General features: G+C 32.2%; 1 protein-coding gene across 1 annotated transcript in view; it reads left to right on the top strand.

The window, feature by feature from the left end:
* The window catches only part of LOC149486300 (guanylate cyclase 32E-like), a 138,412-nt gene that overhangs the window by 62,417 nt on the left and 54,560 nt on the right, over nucleotides 1-21,435 (top strand). Inside the window, exon 12 of the mRNA XM_089697909.1 lies at nucleotides 6,382-6,516. Within this exon, the coding sequence (XP_089554035.1) occupies nucleotides 6,382-6,516 (135 nt within the window). The remainder of the gene's footprint in view (nucleotides 1-6,381; nucleotides 6,517-21,435) is intronic.

Genomic DNA, 21,435 nt, shown 5'->3' with positions numbered 1-21,435 from the left:
TGCAGCATTATATATGTTTTATATAAACTAAGGGTCAGTTTTAGTACTTCTTGATAATATACATTTATTGTATCATAATGTTTCTTACTATGTATTTTGTGTTATGTAGAATAAAGTTTAAAATAAAATAAAAACCCATGAAGTAGAAAACCCACATACATTATTTGTTATTTGAACTGACGGATTATGTCTCTCTCTATAACACACGGGCACTACCAGAAGGACCCGGTCCTTTGGAAGGCTAACGTGGGGACACAGGTCCAACACGCAGAGGCCCTTTAGAGAATTTATTGTGTTGTGGGACACCAGCCGCAGCCTGCCCATGACTGCACTATAGAGATACAGCCCTGGGCAGTCTGACGGATTATTATTATTGTGTTAACTAAATAAAACATATCCAGAAATTGTGACTTAATAAAATAAATCACGCTATGCAATAACAAGGTTTGTGCTGAAAGCGTAGAGTTTCAAATAAGCAATTAGATGGCATATACATTGTACAATACGTAGTATGTTTCAAAGTGTCAGTACAAATACTTTATTGGAATTCTGTTACCGTACTAGCGAAATTGGATGTTAGATGTTGGATGTTACATATTGGATGTATGTATAGTGATTGGAGTGAGCTTTAAGTGGATTGCTTTATCTCACAAGTCTAAATTTAGATGAATCACCAAGTTACTACTGTATTTAGACTAATGTTCGTCTTGGTTTCACTATGTTTGATCCAGATAAAAAAGTTTGTAAGTGAAAGAATTATCAAAATCAGTTTGATTGTTTTGCAGGTTTGGTACAAACAAACAAAACAGGTCTTTGATCTATATCATGTCGTTATAGACAACAGTTACCACCTAATTAACGTTTTAAAAAATATTAACATGTTACAATTACATTTTTACATAATTATTGTCATAAAAAGGTAGAGCTTATTTACAACGTTCAAAGGAAAAATACTACCTACAATATTTTTGATGAATTCTAAAATAACAGAATTCAAGAGATTCTTTCGCAGTAGAAATTTGTCACATTTTGTACCTTGATTTTATTTTCTTAAAGTATGCTCACTAATAATAATACAATTGTTTTTATATTATATATTTTTACAACAAGTGGGTTACGTTTTTACAGCGTATTTTTATAGAAATGTGTTTATGTAGAAATATGTAAGCAACATTATTTATGTTTAACATTCTAATTTTATTTTACCCTAAATTTTACCCACTGCACTGTCAGGAAAATTTATATTTAAGTAAATGCTTAAATGATTTCTAACATTACAATTGCACGCCTCATAAGCGAAGCGTTGAGGTGGGTACTACTGTCACTTCGCGCAAAACATCTGATTTTTCAAACTTAAAATGTCTTTATGTATCATACATTGCACTTGTAAGATAATACATACACACACATATTAAGAAAAAACACTATTTTTAACGTTCATGATATTTTTGATGTCATTTTTGTTATTTAAACTAGTTAAAAAACAGTTTAAAAAAGTTCTGTCTTGGACGTCCGTGTGTCTGTATGTGCGGATCCTTTTTCTTGTTAACACGATAGCGACCGAAATACTTTACTAATCGAGTCTTTTTTTTTCTCTTACGCTTGAGTATGCTCAGGAATAGAACCCTTTCATTTTTCAGGGTCTGATTCGATGTGGTTTAATTGTTATTAAATAAACAAAAATAATAATTAATAAATATTTATTAAAAAAAAATTATGAGGCGTGCACTTTTGGATTTTCCAAATTTTTTACAATATGTGCTGGTTTATATTGTTATGGCCATCATGAATACTGACCAAAATCTAAATTTTCCGCAAATCGGTAGCGGATAATGCCCAACATTTTGGCGTTTATGAGTTACAGGTAAATTAGCTTGGAGAAATTTTTGCATATGTAGTGGTGTGTATATTACTCAGATCTTAGAGCGCGTTTCCACTATATCGTTCTGGCCTATACAAAAATGTTTCGATATCCTAACATTACTATTTAATTTTATACTTATTCCTAGCAACACTTTTGTTTTCAATAAAAACAAGTTTTTATTTGAAAGAAAATGGTTTTGACTTTATAAAAAAAAATATATCATTCAATTTTACGTCCTTGAGCAAACGACAAGGCGACTACCGTGAAACAATAAAATATCGTGTCCATAATAATTTGTTTCATAATTAATATTTGACCATAATAATTACGAAACAAAACAAATAAATAAATCGTCACTTGATAGTGGAAAGTGGAAACACGCACAAAACCAGAATAAACCAGTTTACGCTGTCCGCAGGTGCCACGTGCAGTCGTTTGGTAACGTTAGAACATAAAGCACATTTCATTCAAAAATTATAATTATTATGTACGTAGTTTAATTGATAAATTTTGTATTTGTTGATTGTTGTTATTATTTGATATTATTGTTATAATATTTGTTGAAGTGAATTACATGTCCCGCAGCCGGAGGCCCCAAATGAAAACTCAGATGTACTTAAAAACTACATTTAATAGCTAAAATGAGACTTTTACACCCATGTCTGCACGATGCAGACCGGAGTTAAAGAATGAATTTATACAGTTTAATAATTATAAAGACGTAAGCTTGGATGCTAACTAAGGGAAATCGCATCCACATTCTATTCCCGTGCGAACGGCGTATTCAGCAGTTTTGTATGAAGGCAGGGCTATAACTAGTGTTTAATTTGTGTGTAAGTGTTGTAACTTTATATTGTTAATTCAATATGGCTCCAGTGTTAAAACATGGTCGAGGCAAGCCTTTGACTTCTCAAACTAAAGAATTAAACTTTAAATGTCGTTTCTTTTTCAGGTTAGTAAATTTTTCATTTTAGTAACATTGTTAATGTAAAAGTTATATGTATGTTAAATGTGCAAATATTAAAATAAAGTCTCATCTTTTTCAGAGGAGAAACACATATAGTTTAATTTAAAATCCCTTATACATATATACAGGGTTACTTGTAAAACACCGGCAACCTCGCAGGACAAGATAGCTAACATCATAAGTAACAACATTTCGACTTTTGATAATTTGTTAGATTTTATTTTCATACAAAAATAAATATTCATTTAATTTTCCGTCTGAATATTATAAACTCTACGCCTCCCAAAAATTACGTAAACAAAAAGCGAACGAGAGGGGGAAGGGGGCGTCGCGTCGTCCATCCGATAATTAATAGAACATAGACTTACAAATGTAAGGAGAGTACAATAAAAGTTTAAAAAATCATTTAAAAATAATTTATTGCGTTATGCCAAAAGTCGTAGAACAAATGTTGTTACTTATGATGTTAGCTATCTTGTCCTGCGAGGTTGCTGGTGTTTTACAAGTAACCCTGTATAAAATAAAAACTAAAAATAAAATGTTGTTTTATTTTATTTGCTGACCATACACTACTACAAACGCAAAAATTTCTCCAAGCTAATTTACCTGTACTATCTGTGCTCCGCTCCTGTTGGTCGTAGCGTGATGATTTATAGCCTAAAAAGCCTTTCTCGATAAAGGGGCTATCTAACATCAAAAGAATTTTTCAAATTGGACCAGTAGTTCCTGAGATTAGCGCGTTCAAATAAACAAACAAACTCTTCAGCTTTATAATGAATATATAAAGATTAATATATAATATAATTAAAAAGATTATAGTTTAGATTAGATTAATTATAAATTCGTTTCCAATCCATACTAATATTATAAATGCGAAAGTAACTCTGTCTGTCTGTCTGTTACTCAATCACGCCTAAACTACTGAACCAATTTTCATGAAATTTGGTATGGAGATATTTTGATACCCGAGAAAGGACATAGGCTACTTTTTATCCCGGGAAAATGACGCAATCCCGAAAAATCCCGAAATAGGGAAATCCCACGGGAACGGGAACTATGCGGGTTTTTCTTTGACTGCGCGGGCGAAGCCGCGGGCGGAAACCTAGTAATATCATAAATAGGAAATAACAAAGGCTAGCAATACTAATTGCTGCTTCATTGCTTCATTTCTCGGAATTCCTAATTTTCGTATGTTAGGTTCCAAATACAAGGTATAGGTACAAACAACTGAAACAACTGAATGCATTTTGGCAGTGTAGTTATGCACTTACAAGAACAACACATAAGCTATAGCAAAAATTGATTTGCCCGCGTGTTGGTAGCCCTTATATAAATATTAAAATGTTTAAATATTTCCCTATAGCTCTATAATTTTTGCAATGAAGTATTATTTCTAGTAGTACTAGATCCCACCGCATTTATTGCGTTCATAGTTTTTTTGATGAAACCAAAATTTTATGTATATTTATAATTAGGAGAATATATATCCACTAGGTTGCTAGTCATAAAAGTTATATTTTCGTTGCTTCCTAACTGCTTTTTAAAATAAGAACTATACGTCATCGTTTTTCAAAGTTCTGTGTGAAATACCTGTGTAATTCTGTGTATTCTGTTGTCATTATTACCATCGTAACAAATACCATATTTTTGTGTATTCAACAAGGGTGCAGCCACTGCAGCCCGAACTAAAGGCTAAACTACAACGAAACAGAAATAAACACTATCATAAAATTACATATTAAATACTACAACAATCACGGTACATTTTCATAAATTAAATATTATCTTCGCGTAGATCACGTATCACTGTTAACTTAATTAAGTATTTCACAAGGCCTATAAAATTACGGAATAAATAGTAAAATCAGGTAATGTTGATTTTCACGCTGTTTCAAACAATCTATACTAATATTATAAAGCTGAAGAGTTTGTTTGTTTGTTTGTTTGAACGCGCTAATCTCGGAAACTAAGATTGGTCCGATTTGAAAAATTCTTTAGGTGTTAGATAGCTCATTTATCGAGGAAGGCTATAGGCTATCTATCATCACGCTACGACTAACAGGAGTGGAGCCACGGGGGTGAAACCGCGCGGAGCAGCTAGTATTTCACATATATATATATATATATATATATATATATATATATATAGTCACGAATTTAATTTGCTATAGCATCCTCAGAATATTAATTATTCTATAAAATTCTAGAATAATTCAATGTACCATCATCACCATCAAATTTTCATTTCGCTATCGTCACTTTCAGAAAACTAATTAACGCTTAGATAATTCATTAGTATTTTGGATGAATTTTCTTACGGAGATTTAAATCTTATCTAAGCCTAATTTTATAGAATACTAGCTGCTCCGCGCGGATTCACCCCCGTGGCTCCACTCCTGATGGTCGTAGCGTGATGATATATAGTCTATAACCTTCCTCGATAAATGGGCTATCTAACACCGAAAGAATTTTTCAAATCGGATCAGTAGTTCCCGAGATTAGCGCGTTCAAACAAACAAACAAACAAACAAACAAACTCTTCAGCTTTATAATACATAAATATTAGTATAGATTAGCATCTGTGTTCCGAGGTTTTACCCTCATTGCTCTGATCCTATTGGTCTTACCAGATGGTATAGCCTAAAGCCATCCTCGATAAATGGACTATCTAACACTGAAAGCTTATATTTCAAGGTGGTTATAAAAATGATAAAAGTAAAGACAGCAAGCATATTGTACGTAACTAGCGTGGTGTTAATTTATTACCCGACTGCGAAAGAAGGAGGGTTATGTTTTTCGAGCATATGTAGGTATAATAATTGTGTTAGTATGTATGTTTTCAACAATAATTTTTGTTTACAAGTTGTTTAAGAATAAATGTATTTCACTTGAGGTCTATTAATTTCCTGGATACGTCATTTTCAGTCCCTTCAAGGGTACTTAACTTTATTGGCAGCTTTACCTTCTGTATTTGTAAATAAAGTTATGGAGGCGTGTTGCTGACGTCACTTTGACTCTGTTTTTGTTGATATTAATTGCTTGTTATTATGTACCTGGATGGAGATTTTGTGGGTTAGGTACCTATATTTTATTATCTAATAATCTAGGTACTAATATTACAAATACGAAAGCTTGCGAGGACGGTATGTGTATGTGTAGGTGTGTATGTTTGTTACTCTTTCAAGCAAATACTACCTATATACTGAATTGGTTTTATCCCGGAAATCTCACGGGAACGGGAACTATGAGGGTTTTTCTTTTAAAATGCGGGCGAAGCCGCGGGCGGGAAGCTAGTATCCTATAATTAATTATAATCGCCCCTTTTTCATGTTATCTCTCCATATGAAGATCGCTTGATTAAAAAAAAAGGTAGCCGAATTGGTTGAGTCGAACGTTAAAATTATCCGAATTGGTCGAGTCGCTCTCCAGTTAGCAACACATGTGACAATTCTTTTTATTATAATATAGATAACAAGTTGATATATTTTACCTTCCTATAAGTCACATTAAACTCTATTAAACAAAAAATAAAATGTTATCTTTCTTCTAGGATGCTGTACAAGAGGTTGATAACAAACGCGCGCACACGACCCTCGCCTCGTTCAGGGGTACGTTTGTAGCCGTGAAGCGACTGAGAAAGAAAAATATTGACGTCACACGACCTATTAAGAAGGAGTTGAAACAGGTTAGAGTAATTGTAAAATTAAATGTTTTTTTTACGATTAGTTAAAGCATAAATCTATACTAATATTATAAAGAGGAAAAGTTTGTAAGTATGTATGTATGTATGTATGTATGTATGTATCGTTTTCACGCATAAACTACTGGACCGATTTCAAAAATTCTTTCACCATTAGAAAGCTGCATCTTTACTGAGCAACATAGGCTATATTGCATTTTCAAAAAAATTAGAGATCCTTACCAAAAATGCAATAATGTTACCCAAGGTGTAAAAAAATCCTCAATAAAACTTCTGTCATCGCGTGCGCTGCGGAATCTATTGAAGATAGAACAAAATAATTTGGAAAATCCAAAAGTGCACGCCTCATAATTTTTTTTTAATAAATATTTTTAATTATTATTTTTGTTTATTTAATAACAATTAAACCACATCGAATCAGACCCTGAAAAATGAAAGGGTTCTATTCCTGAGCATACTCAAGCGTAAGAGAAAAAAAAAGACTCGATTAGTAAAGTATTTCGGTCGCTATCGTGTTAACAAGAAAAAGGATCCGCACATACAGACACACGGACGTCCAAGACAGAACTTTTTTAAACTGTTTTTTAACTAGTTTAAATAACAAAAATGACATCAAAAATATCATGAACGTTAAAAATGGTGTTTTTTCTTAATATGTGTGTGTATGTATTATCTTACAAGTGCAATGTATGATACATAAAGACATTTTAAGTTTGAAAAATCAGATGTTTTGCGCGAAGCGACAGTAGTACCCACCTCAACGCTTCGCTTATGAGGCGTGCAAAAATGTTCTACGGTATTATAGAATGGATCAATATCTACAAGAAAGTCCGCGATACCATATGTCCATCTTCAGTAGTTATGTTACTACAACAACTTTTTTACGTTTTCAAAGTAAATAGAAGTGCCGACAGTAATCAAACCATGTTAGCCATACACATATATTAATCCTTATCCCATTAAATGATGTTTTATTATAGACTGTTTCAATACCAGCAAAATACTTTTTAAATGAAAAGAATTGGATATTCCATTCAAAAGATATAACGAATTTTTCAAAGTGTCAATCTACAGAAAATAGTAGGTATACTCTTCGAGCAGGCCGTAGTGCGGGGGTCACGGAGGAATTCTACCAATATGCGTCTTGACGGAACACAGTGGGGTTTTGGTCGGTAGGAATCCGACATAACCCACGGCCCCTCCCCCGGAGTCCGTGGGTATCTATGAAAGATTTCCCCACTAAAACAAAAAAAAAGGCCGTAGTGCGGGACGGGGTAAAGGTGATTTTCATGTGATTAAAAATTAAACCTATAGTCCGACCTATAGTAGACTTTTCACTGTAACGATATCGCTATCTATGCGGGTGAAACCGCAGGGCATTGCTAGTAAACTATATTTATGTTATGTCTGTATTATGTTAATTTTGAAGTGAAACTTCTTTAGCCGCATTGAGAGTAAAATTTCAATGTAGAGTCATGGCAATACTGTCGCGTCACGAGTAAGGCGACGGTTTTGATATTTTTGAATCTTGCCAAAGAAGTTTCACTTTTGACACGTGTGCTCGACACACACGCTTTTTTTCTATGTTATGTATGTTATTGTTACTTTGTTATTAATGTTGTAGTCTGTGAATAAATGTTTTTTTTGGCTATGTTTGTTTTATTTTTTTCTTTTATTTGAGCTCTTTTGAATGAATTATCTGCTTATTATAATTTATGATTGAATATATTTTGATGTGGTAATAATATATGTATAGATAAAATAAAAATCCTGGTTGGTTCCTGCTTGAAGACGTAGAACTTACTCAAAATAGTTCAGATATCTTAAAAAGTTTTATATTGTAATTCTAAGTACTGAATTTCATAGAATATAACAAACTAGCTGTGCCTAGCTGTTGGTCTTGGCTTGATGATATAATATTAGCCCCATAGCCTTTCTCTATAAATGGGCTATCTAACACCAAAAGTATTTTTCAAATCGGAGCAGTAGCGCGTTCAAACAAATAAACAAACTCTTCAGTTTTATAATATTAGTATAGATAAAATAGAGCTTACAAAATAAATGAACCTTGTTAAGTTTGTTACAACCTATTTACTCAAGATAAATATCATTCTTTCATAGATATAACAAGCTCTATATGGACAAAAACAGTCTCAACTAGTAAAAGTGTTTAAACACTTAAACAAGATGACAACAGCTCTACAGGACATTACTTTTAGTCCTAAAATGTAGTTTTACCTTGAGGAATTTTGTACGAATTTTCCATTAAGATTTTTAGAAGTATCTGCCTTTTAATAATACATTAAGTGAAGATTGCTATAGTATGAATGATTAAATGGGTTATTTACCCAAAATGTAAAAAAAATATGATACGAGGAACGTCGCGGGATGAAGTTCGTCTCTTATTTATTGTATGTAAGTGTATTATTTATTATGTTATATATCAACAATTATAGCTTTCATGGTATTGATGAAAGAAGACTCAGAAGTACATTCTTAAATAATTATATTCTTGTCAATTACGCAGTATAAAAATATACAGATAGTTTATCTTTTTATAATTAGAACAAACAAAAATACCTACACGTGATAGTTCTTGAATTCCAATTCGATATTTTGCCAAAAATACAATTATTCATTATACGATAAGCCTCATATTTATTTCTTTTATACGCTATTTTTGGTACATAACATGATTGATTTAAATATAAATTAGCTGTGCCCCGCGGTTTTACCTGCATTGTTTCGCTCTTATTGGTCATAATATGATGATATGTATATAGCTTATAGCCCTCCTAGATAAATGGATTATCTAGCAATGAAATAATTTTTAAATCGGACGCGTGGTTCTTTAGATTAGCGCGATCAAGCAAACAAATTAAAAAAAAATTCTACTTTATAATAATATAAATTTATCTAAATAAAGCAAATTAATATGAAAGCAAATTAATTAAAACCACTATTTTTCCACTCTGTGGGAAGTGATGCTATTTTAAATGAACAAATTGATTTCAATCCATTTTAATCTTTTATAAATAAGTATTTTAAAAATGAAAATATATGGGTGGGTATAGCAAATTTGTTCAGCTCATTTCATTACTTTATGAATTGGAATGGCAAAGTGGCATTATTTGCGCATTTTGTTAGTAAAACCTTATTATATTATATCCCAAGGTTGCCTGGAAGAAATCGCTTCAAAGCGATAAGGCCGCCAATTTGTACGGTGAAGATTCTTTTTGTATATTATTGTATTGTTTATCTGTGCATTGTACAATAAAGTGTTTTTTATTTTATTTATTTTTTTATATTATCTTATATGTATAAGATATTTACAGTTATTCTATTATATTATCTGTGGTAAAACGAACATAAAGTATAATCAATGAATAAAAACCACATTGTTACGTATTTACCATTACAAAATCGCTTTCTCTGTCCCTATGTATGCTTAAGTCTTGAAGACAACGCAACAGATTTTGATGAGGTATTTTTAATAAATAGAGTGGTTCTTGATGAAGGTTTTAGCATAGCATATAGGTTTTAGTGTATAATTTGTAAGATTTCTACAAAGCGGACCAAGCCGCACGCGGAAAGCTAGTTCTATTATATTTTCTTAACTTTCTTTTTCTGGTACTTGAAGTTTTTTTTTTTTTTTTTTTTTTTTTTTTTATATTATGAGAAGGCAAACGAGCGGACGCACTGCCTGGTGGTAAGCAGGTTGCGTCGCCCATAGACCATAACAGAGGTTATGGTTGTTGCCTACCAGGATTAAGGGATTTGGAAGGAATTAGGGAGAAAGGGGCGAGGATGGGAGGGATTAAGGATAGGGGAGGAGAGGATGGGTAGGGGATAGGAAGGGATGTGGGCCTCCGGACCCCTCACTCACCGTACGGAACGCGACAGTAAACTGTCACTATGGCGCCGATATTCTGTGAGGGTGTGGTACCTTCCCCGGTGCGAGCGTGGCCCAGTTCGTGCCGAAGCATGCTCGACTCCCACTCCAGTGCAAAGTGCAAATTAATAAAAGTTTAAATGTATCACGAATTCCTGCTTTTATTACGTAACACATGTATTAAGCCTTTTGACTGTACACTAGCCTGAGGTAATTAAATATTTGCAAGTAAGTGACGCAGTAACTCGTAGCGGTATTTCATGAATTTTGAACACAATTGTTGTAGTATTTTGAATGGAAATTCACATATTAATCGAATACTTTTTAGCTTGTATTTAAATTATATTGGTTTCTTGAAACAATATCTACTTTACGGTACTAAAAATAACCAAAAAAAAAACAAAAGCATTAAATTGAGGAGCATTTTAAAGTCGTAGATCTCTATCGTGAATTTTATTTTTTGTCGCATCTATAAATTATAACGAAGTAAAAAGTTTGGATTAATTTTAATTACCTACATTGAAGTGTGTATAATAAAGTTAAATTAAAACGACTCTCAATCTCTACATTAAATAATAAACTTATTTTTACAACTATAAAATTGAGATTGTTAATCGAATCCTATTTCATTTCTGATGCAAACATTCAAACATACGTTTTCAATTGCTATTTATTACATGTTATCATATCAATAAATCATTTGGTATGAAATAATCATGATATGGACAATAATTAGGGCAGCATGAATTAAACCATAGGCTTTTCAATTATAAACAACTAGCGGTCCGCCCCGGCTTCGCCCGTGGTACATATTTCGCAATAAAAGGTAGCCTATGTTCTTTCTCAGGGTGTAAAGATTGTCTGTGCCAAATTTCATCAAAATCGGTCCAGTAGTTTATGCGAGAAAACCATACATACATACATACATACAAACCTTTCCTCTTTATAATATTAGTATAGAAGTATAGATAAAGGCCGACAATTTGATGTTTGATTATAAATATTATGTGAATATATCAGGTTTAGTTTTGTGTGAACCAAATTAAATTTATTAAATACTAGCGGTCCGCCCCGGCTTCGCCCTTGGTACATATTTCGCAATAAAAGGTAGCCTATGTTCTTTCTCAGGGTCTAAAGATTATCTGTGCCAAATTTCATCAAAATCGGTCCAGTAGTTTATGCGTGAAAACCATACATACATACATACAAACAAACCTTTCCTCTTTATAATATTAGTATAGATAAAGGCGGACAATTTGATGTTTCATTACAAATATTATGTGAATATATCAGGTTTAGTTTTGTGTGAACCAAATTAAATTTATTAAATATTTGAATTGATTTCATATTCGAAGATTGTTGAAAATTTTAATTATTTAGAACTCAAAATCGCGTCGGCTGAAAGGATTTTATGATTTTTATTTATTTGGATTCGTCTCCACAGTGATTAGGACTAAAAAATTTTGAAAACTTTATAAAAAATACGATCAGTCGGAGACGGTGAGAACAGAACTATTTTAATGAGGTACAGTAAAATTATTCTTATATCGTTGAAATAATTTATTATAAACATTTTAGTAAATTCCTAGAACTAGAGAATTTCGTCACAATTTGTGAAACTTGCATTATTTCATAATACTGTTAATAATGTTATACTAATAGGAATAAACCTTGGAGAAAGCTAATTTATAATGCATAGAACAGAAACTTGGTGTTAGTTCCTTTGGTACCTCGCTCAAAAATAAATCAAGTTAAGTAAATCAAGTTCAAACTAATAAGGTAGGTACAAGCACAATAGGCGGCCTCATTGCTACATAGCAAGCTCTACCAGGCAACCTGGTAGGAAAGGAAACGTAAGAAGTGTGTACATATGGATAGCGCAAAAAAATAAAAATTAAAGAAATAATAAAAAATAAAATGCCTATATACTACATAATGTATGCTTAAATGATAGATATTTAAAACTATACAACGGATTTGGAAGCAGTTTTTTCTACGACGACGACGACGTACTGCGACTACGACTGCTTATTAGAAATAGAAAGGTGATTTGGTAGGATCTGTAGGTATACGTTTTAGATTAAGTGGACATTTTCTTATTCATATAAGCATATTTTAGCGTGTGTTCTAAATAAATTATATTTTGGGCTCTTCCAATTTTGTCAAAGGTACTGTAATAGAGTTACGCGAATTGAGAGTTAGGTGATTTTACTTGCTGATCACTGCGTAAAAATCGCTATCATTACATAGTATAATACAAAGTCGCTTTCTGTGTCCCTATGTCCCTTAGTATGCTTAAATCTTTAAAATTACACAATTTTACTATGACAAAAACTTTGCTTAGAGTACAGACAATCCAGTATCGATCAAGCGACTTTTGAGTAAATAAATAATAAATAAATAAATATTTCAGGACATCTTCACACACGACACGATCTGATCCCATACTAAGCTTTTCGCTTGTGTTATGGAAACCAGATGGCTGATAAACATACATATATAATTTTAAATATATATTTATATAGATAATTAACACCCAGATACATAGCAAACATCGATGTTCATCACACAAATATTTGCCCCGGTTGGGAATCGAACCCACGACCTCTGGCTGGGTCATGACCAACCAACTAACAACTCAACTCAAAATAAATGTAATTAGTTATAAGCATCTTGGAGCAATATTTCAAAAGCTTTAAAGCTGTTGATTTTGCATCAGAATGAATAAATAATTCTGTTGTTTTTGGATTTCAGAAGCTCAAGTCATAATGATGATTAATGTACCCTTAGATAAATAAAATAAATAAAATAAAAATCATTTATTGATCAATTTGTGGGTTAGGTACAAACATGTAACATTTGGACCCCAAACTAGGACAGCCTGTATTTTGGGGTCCACCTTCCTTAATGACACAATAATAACAGAACTATAGCATAATATTAACTTAAATAATGATTTAGGTAATTTAGCTATTTTTATACAAAATTATACAAAATAAAATTTAAATTATACATTTTTTACTCAAGTTTAGAAGATATACTCATATGTTGTGCGTGCGTGTTTGAATGAGTGCGCGTGTTTGTATGCATGTGTGAGCGTGTGTGTATGTATGAGTGTGTGTGTGTGTGAATGTATGTGTGTATGAGTGTGTTAGCGCGTGAGTGGATGTAGTGGCCATAGATAGAGGTTTGCTAAATTTTTATTTGAACTATGTATTGTTCAGTATCTGAATAATTCTGGGTCAGCAACCACTCTGTAACCTTCTTTTTACATTTTACTAAGGTAAGATTGTGTATAGAAAGGCTTTTATTGACCTTTTTATATAAAAATATACTCATGTATGAAGATTGGCGACGAAGGAAACCAGTACGCGGAATAAGGTTAGAGCATACCAGGTCATTTCTTCTCTTACCAGAAGAGACAGCACAAAGAGGTGTTATTTTATGTTGTCTAAGTGTTATTTGCAATATATATGTCTGCCTTACATTCAGAATTTTAGCTTCCCTATACAGCTGGTCAGTTGGATATCTAAAAGGTTTATGAAGAATGACCTTGAGAATGCCTCTTTTTGCTCTCTCTAGAATTATTAACGACGTTTTGAAAGTGCCACCCCATACCGAAATGCAATATTGGATAATTGAGTGGCAAAGAGCTTTGTAAACCATAAATATGATATTGTGTTCCAGTAATACCCTAAGTCTTTTAAAAATCCACGACAGTTTCTGAACTCTAGTGGTTATAAGTTCAATATGTTGCTTCCATTTACAAAGGTTATCGATTATAACTCCTAGGTATTTAATGTGTGGAACCATTTTTATAGCAGAACAATTGCATAATATATTCGAATTGAATGTATCACAGTTGTGAACTTTTAATATAAAAACATTAGGTGGTTGAGAAGAATTAGTGGGACTAAACGCAATAAAATTAGTTTTTTCCAGATTTAAGGTGAGTAGACTATTTCGCAACCAATTTGAAACAGTTCTAATGCCGTTCTCCGCGTGGAGGCACGCTTCAGCCCAACTCTCTCCATGAAAAATAAGTGAAGTATCATTTGCAAAACTAATAATTGAGCCATTGGCAATATTTAAGTTACAGAGAGAGTTTATATATATTAAGAAGAGAGTTGGGCCGAGCACACTTCCCTGCGGTACACCGAATAACATAGGACAGTCATCACTAAGATGATCATTTATTTTAACACACTGAAATCTATTTTCGAGGTAGTTTTTAAAAATTTTTAACGGAACATCACGAATACCATACCTTTCCATCCTCTCCAAAAGTATCGGAACAGAAACTGTGTCGAATGCTTTTTTTAAGTCTAAAAAGATACCTAGGACCTTTTGTTTTTTATCGACATGATTACCTATTTGATTAACCAAGTGATTAACTGCATCTTCTGTGCACCTGCCCTTTCGAAAACCAAATATTATTATATTATCAAAAACAGCGTATGCGTTGTACAATTTATGACGAAATTTAATTCTGGAGATATGGAAGTATGTGTACTTTTCACGCTGATGTATGAAGCGATTTTAATGAAATAAAGTAAAAGAAAAACAAATAATAAAACTGAGCAAAACATCTTAATCTCGAATTATCGTTTTATATTATTTTTATTATGTAAGTGGAAAAAAGTGATTGACTACCTACAGAGATTAATCTCAGGAAAAAGGAGAAGAATAAAAAAATATTATATAACTGTAACATATTTTAAACAGGAATTTTATAAGATAAAACAAAATCCGAAGAAAATTTAATTCGTTGCATACATTTGAACATATTTAAAAAAATCTAAGTATTAAAATAAAACCATCAAAATCCAACCGTTGGTATCAAAATCCAACAGTAAATTGGAATATGATACAGAAACCGGGCATTTAATGAAACGTCAACAAATATTGACAGGACTTGTTGTAACTGTCTGACAGTCTGTAGGGATAGATGACATACAGCAAATAAATGTTACTCTATAAAAGTGTGTCAATTTTTAATTAAAATTCAAACATTTGTTCACGGAAAAGTGATATGTAGATACACGACATTTTTTCTGCTTTTATTTTTGTTGTTATTATTTTTGAAGTGAAACTTCTTTATCGGGGTTGGAAAAAAATTTAGTGTAACATTTTTTCGTTACGCGTGACATTTTTCCGTTACGCGCCATCTTTGATTCGACGTACTTCTGTAAAGTTGCATATAGTAAATTATTTTTTGAAAAATAAGGTCATAAACAAGTTTCACTTCTTACGTGTGTACTGCACTAGTACACGCACACATATTTTTTTAAATAAGTTTAATACATATTACAATATTATAGAGTTGAGGTAGTAACTATTTTATAATCTGCGATTGTGGTATCGAATATATATGAAAAATCCTACATACTTAATATATTATCAAATATCAGTAGAAAATTATCGAATAGTGAAGGAATAGTGGATAATTCTCTCATAATAATTTTCCGATAGCATACTTACATATTGTATTCAAATCCGTTCAGAAATTTGGTTCTCAATTAATATCGATTACACATAATTCTTTTCCGACCATCAAAAATATTAAATTGATAACATAAGTACGTACTTATTGTTCACGGAAGTCCGTTGACGAATTCAGTTCAGCCTTCGAAACAGAATCCCAGTAACCTTCAGTAACATTCTCAGTATTTCGTTCAAGTCTTACTATCCCTAAAGATGTTTGGAGTTCTGAACTATACAGTACCATAGATACAATACGCCTGTTAGCTGCTTCTAATTGGATTAGAACTTCGATATACAGCTTATTCGTTGATAGCATCTTAATAAGATTCCCTCCATTTGTATGTTTAGGGAGCAATTTAGATTTGTTTATTGTTTATTATTATTATCCAACGATCGAAATATTAGTTATTAACTGAGAGCAAACCAAATTACGGTATAATTATAATATGAGTTTATATCATGGCATATTTTTTTGTTTTGTAAATGGGTAGAACTTGATCGTTATCTATATTTTTCTACTTTATATAAGGTATCCTTTGTATTCCTATCCATTTGTGAATTTTATGAAATCGAAAATTATTTTTTGATTCAATATGGCTGTTATATCGTGATATCTGCATTGTTGACAACAAAAAACACTTTATTTTGTACTTTTGATTAACTACATTTAATTGAAAACATTTAAATTTAGACATCAAAGCTTTTAAAACTGGTTTCAAACGAATTCATTATATTATTAAATCCGACGTTTAACACTTCCAAACTTCGCAAGTAAATTGTTTAAATATGTTTAATTTTAAATCTAGGTAAGTATACTTAAGTACTGTTAATTGAAATAAGAAGTAATTATTATTTGTTATAAACAAGAGAGGAAAAGGATTTTTACAAGAGAGGAAGATTTGCTTTATTTTAACAGAAATCGAATTGATAGTGCCTACACAATTGCTAATTAATAGGTTGCTTTGAATATCGATAAAGCATTTTCCGGAAAAAAAATCAGTGGATTTATAAGGATTAAGAGGATTTCGATATTTTAGAGGTACCTACTAATATTATGCTATTTGCGTCCAAAAACATAACATTTATAGATACACCAAAGCATTAAAATTATATTTGATTCCAAATGGATTCCAATATTCGTAAATAGTCACATCTGCAAAGAGTATTTTTATTATAAGCTGCCCTTTGGAAATATCTTTGGCCTAATATCTTCAAACGCTCAGATTTTATCTTTCGACGTTTTCTATATTTTTTTATAATATCAGGTAAACACATTGGTAAACATTAATGTTTATATTTGATCTTTTGAATCTATATTATAAGCTAGCTAAATTATTTTCGTCACTTTGAGCGGTTTGAGATGAAATATGACCTGATTTCTGATATACTTACTACTGGTTATACAGCTTCCTAATATGTTCTGTTTAACTTATCTAATGAATAATGAAAAAAAATGAAAAATGAAAAATTATTTATTTCAGCAAAAACACAGTATGTAACAAAACAAAATTTAACAACATCATATTTTGCTGTCACTTATTATACAATATAATTATTAACTGTAGCTCCCACACTAAGAGAACTTGTGTCGTGGGAGCTGGTACGATTATAAAGAATGGATTTGCTCGTGGTACCGTAATTGTTGATTAAAAAAGATTTAAAATAACTAATTTAAATATAAGATATGAATTGAGTACAACTAATGAACTAAATTTAAAAAAAATAAATATAAATAAATAGATACCTAACTATATAAATAAATAAAATAAGTTAAATAAGTACATAAATTAAAGTTAAATTAAATAAAATTATATGATACATATACAATATAATGTAAATAAACAATAATTTATATTAATTTAATGTATTGAGACAAGAAGCTTTTCTGTTTGTGTGTAATTTAATGATTTTAAATAGCATGTAATAACTTTTTTAGCTTTAAAAATAGAAAAACTCTTAATGTTACATTTTAAATTTATTTTATTATATATAAAGATGCCAATGTATGGGTTCATGCGCTTAGCGAATGTTGAGTGTGTAGTTATGTTTGGAATTTTGAAGACACGCTTTTTTACAAGATCTTTGTAATCAACTAAATTTAAGATAGATTTATGGGTGGAAAGAGAGCTATAGAGGATGAAAAGCTGCCGCACCGTCAGAACGTCACTGTCTTTATAAAGTTCAGAGGTTGGGTATCTGAAGGGCTTGCATAACATTGTTTTTAGGACCGCTCGTTGAGCTCTTTCAAGGCCGATAAGTGATGTTTTCGCAGCCCCGCCCCAAGAGTTAATACAATAAGTGATAATGGATTGGCAAAGAGCATAATAAACATTCCTAAGCAGATCAGTTTTAGCAGAATTCCGAAGTTTTTTTATTATACCTGAAATTTTACGGACACGATCAGAGAGCAGATGTATGTGACTCTTAAAGTTCAAATTTTCATCCAACATGATACCCAGGTATTTTACCTTTTGAGCTCTTTTAATTGAAAGATTAGCCGTCCCTGTTTGCGGAAACTCTATCATGTCGCATAAAGAGGGTGCCGAAACTGAAGTTTTATGAAAGCAAATATAATTGGTTTTATCTACATTTAGTGTTAGTAAATTGCGTTCGAGCCATGAATTAATTTGAGTCATACCTTTTTGAGCGGTAGACACAGCCTCATCCCAATTTTTACCGCAGAATATGACAGCTGTATCGTCTGCGTAGCAGAGAATATCCGCGTTAGATAGAGGGACCTTGTGAATGTCGTCCATATAAAGTATAAAAAGGGTGGGGCCTAAGATGCTACCTTGTGGGACTCCAAAATTGACCTCTCTCGTTGAGCTTCTTTGGTCTCCAATTTTAACACACTGAAGCCTTCCCTTCAGATAGCTCTCAAACCACAGAAGTGCATGGCCTTTGATACCGCATCCATCAAGCTTTCTAAGCAGTAATGGAATAGAAACGGTATCAAATGCCTTTGCAAGGTCGAGAAATACACAAAGACAGCTTCTTCTGCAATCTAAATGCGAAGCAACAATTGACGTGAGGAGGGAGACTGCATCGGCTGTGCTTTTCTTCCGTCTAAAACCAAATTGATGGTTTGAGATTAGGTTATTACTCTCTAAGTATTTAACCAAACGAGAATTTACTATTTTTTCGAGAATTCTTGAGAAGACACCCAATAAAGAAATAGGCCTGTAATTATTCGGGTTGTCACGTTCCCCCGCTTTGTGAATTGGGGATACTGAGGCAATTTTCCAACTATCAGGGAAAATTCCCTGTGATAAACTAAGATTATATATTGAGGTTAGGGGGCCGAGGATCTCTTGACGGATCCGCTTAACCAGTAAATTGTTCAGGCCGTCAATACCCGGAGCTTTGTTGTTCTCCAGTTGCATTATCAAAGATTCCACTTCATGTATGTTAGTTGGTGTCATAAAGAATGAGTTTACGGGAGAATTATTAAAACAAATTGTAGAAGCTAAATCTTCTTGAGTGACTTTAAACTTCTCTAATATCTGTGTTGCGTAAGATTCTCCAATAGAAGTAAAATGTTTGTTGCATGCTTCAAGGGACTGAGAAGGATTTAAACAGTGGATGTTCAAGAGCTCTGACGGTTCTCTTTTAGAAATAGATAAATTACAAATATTCTTTACGGCTTCCCAGGTTTTTTTTGGATTGCCCGCACTATCACTCAGAAGGGAAACTTCGTATTCACGCTTAAGTTTCTTCAGTAAATTATTTGTAAAGTTACGGTAACGATTGTAAATGTGCAGTAGCATTGTATCAAGAGGATTTCTTCTAACACGTGTATGGAGTCGATCTCTGTGTCGTATACAACGGAGTAAGCCGGGACTTATCCAAGGTTTTAAGATAGTGTTTGACCTGCGGCAGGGATATTTGCGAGTGTGTTTGTTTACTATTGATAGAATCGTATCGGTGAAAGTTTGGACTATTAGGTGTAAGTTGTTTTTATCGAGGATACTTTGCCAGTTTACAAGATTTAAGTCAGACTTTATAAGCTCAATATCTCTTTTGAAAAAGTAACGTTTTGCGTTGCGAACCTTTATTTTACCAAGTCTGATCCCAACCATAACCATATCGTGGTCTGATATGTCAGATTCGCAAACTACGCCAATTACTGCTTTATTGGATTTTACAAAGATGTGGTCAAGGCACGAACCTTGTCTAGTCGGAAGTGTTATTGCAGGCGCCAGATCAAATTCTGAGACAAGGCATAGGTATTCCTGCCACCAGGGACTATCAGACGATTCCAAAATATTAATATTAATGTCACCTGCTAGGACAATATATTGATTATTCAGACTAGTGAGGTGCCTGTCCAGCGATGTGAGAAACATTGAGGGATTTCTAAATGAAGGGGAGCGATAAATACCGAGTATACACACCTTTTTGTCAACAATGAGTTGTAAACAGTTTGCCTCGTCGATGGGAGGTTCTGAAACTGTGACACTAAGACCATCCCGTACGTATATCACAACACCACCATTTTGATTAATAATTTTAGTAGTTTTATATGCTGTGTAATTTTGCAATAATGGAATTTGAGAATGTTCACTAAGCCAACATTCATTCAGTATTATGACATCATATAATAGTTTTAAACGCTGCAAAGAAATTACAAAATTGTCAAAATTTTTGTTAATACTACGTATATTGAACGAAAGTACTTTGAAATTATAGTCACTTGTAAGGAATGATTTACAACAATCGATGTTAGAAACGGCATGACATTTTATCTTGTAAGAGTCTAAATCGGCTGCAATATTATTCGACGCCATTAGATATTAATTTTGTACTATAGATTAATCTAGCTTTTACTTGTTTGATGATAACTATACAAGTTTCAATAGTAAATAACAGCTTTAAATACATGTTCGGATTATTATGAAGTGCCTGATGTAAATGTCGTAGCAAAGTTGTGTAAACGATTTTTTGTATTCCTAAATTTTTGCAGGCGTTTAAAATTAATAAATATTGATAATTAATAAAAGTATATAATATGTAAATAAAATAAAAATTAAAATAAAATAGATAAAATATATAAGGAATAAATTGAAGTAATAATATTATATTATATTGTGATATAATTAAAATACATCGATAGTTTCTTAACAAAATATCTAAAAAAGTTACATGTTTATGGCTATTTGAAATATTATTTAAGCTATAATTATTAGAAGATATATGAATTATTACAATTTCAGCATTGTGATGTATCGTCGATATGCGGAGCCGAGTTAAAAATACTATGCAGATCGTTTTGGGTGCGAATGTGAATAGCATTTTTCCCTTCTCGCTGTCTGACATATACATTCCCATTACTACACCAGCAAAATGCGTAACCAAAGAGTTTGTATTTACTTCGGGCCTCGCGAAACAACAAACGGTTTTCCTTTGTTAGTCTTTCATTATAGTATATTTTCGATGCTTCACCAGGTATATTCAAATCAGCACTGTTGATATTTTTTCTCGACTTAGCAGACTTCAATATTTCGTCGCGCTTAGAACGTCGATGGAAT

Source organism: Colias philodice, chromosome 8 (assembly GCF_061535455.1).
Source record: "Colias philodice isolate Cphi_HAF_F1 chromosome 8, ilColPhil1 Martin Lab GWU primary, whole genome shotgun sequence".
NCBI lineage: Eukaryota > Metazoa > Arthropoda > Insecta > Lepidoptera > Pieridae > Colias > Colias philodice.
The sequence above is the reverse complement of the archived record's forward strand: the minus strand, read 5'-3'. Positions and strand labels throughout refer to the sequence as shown.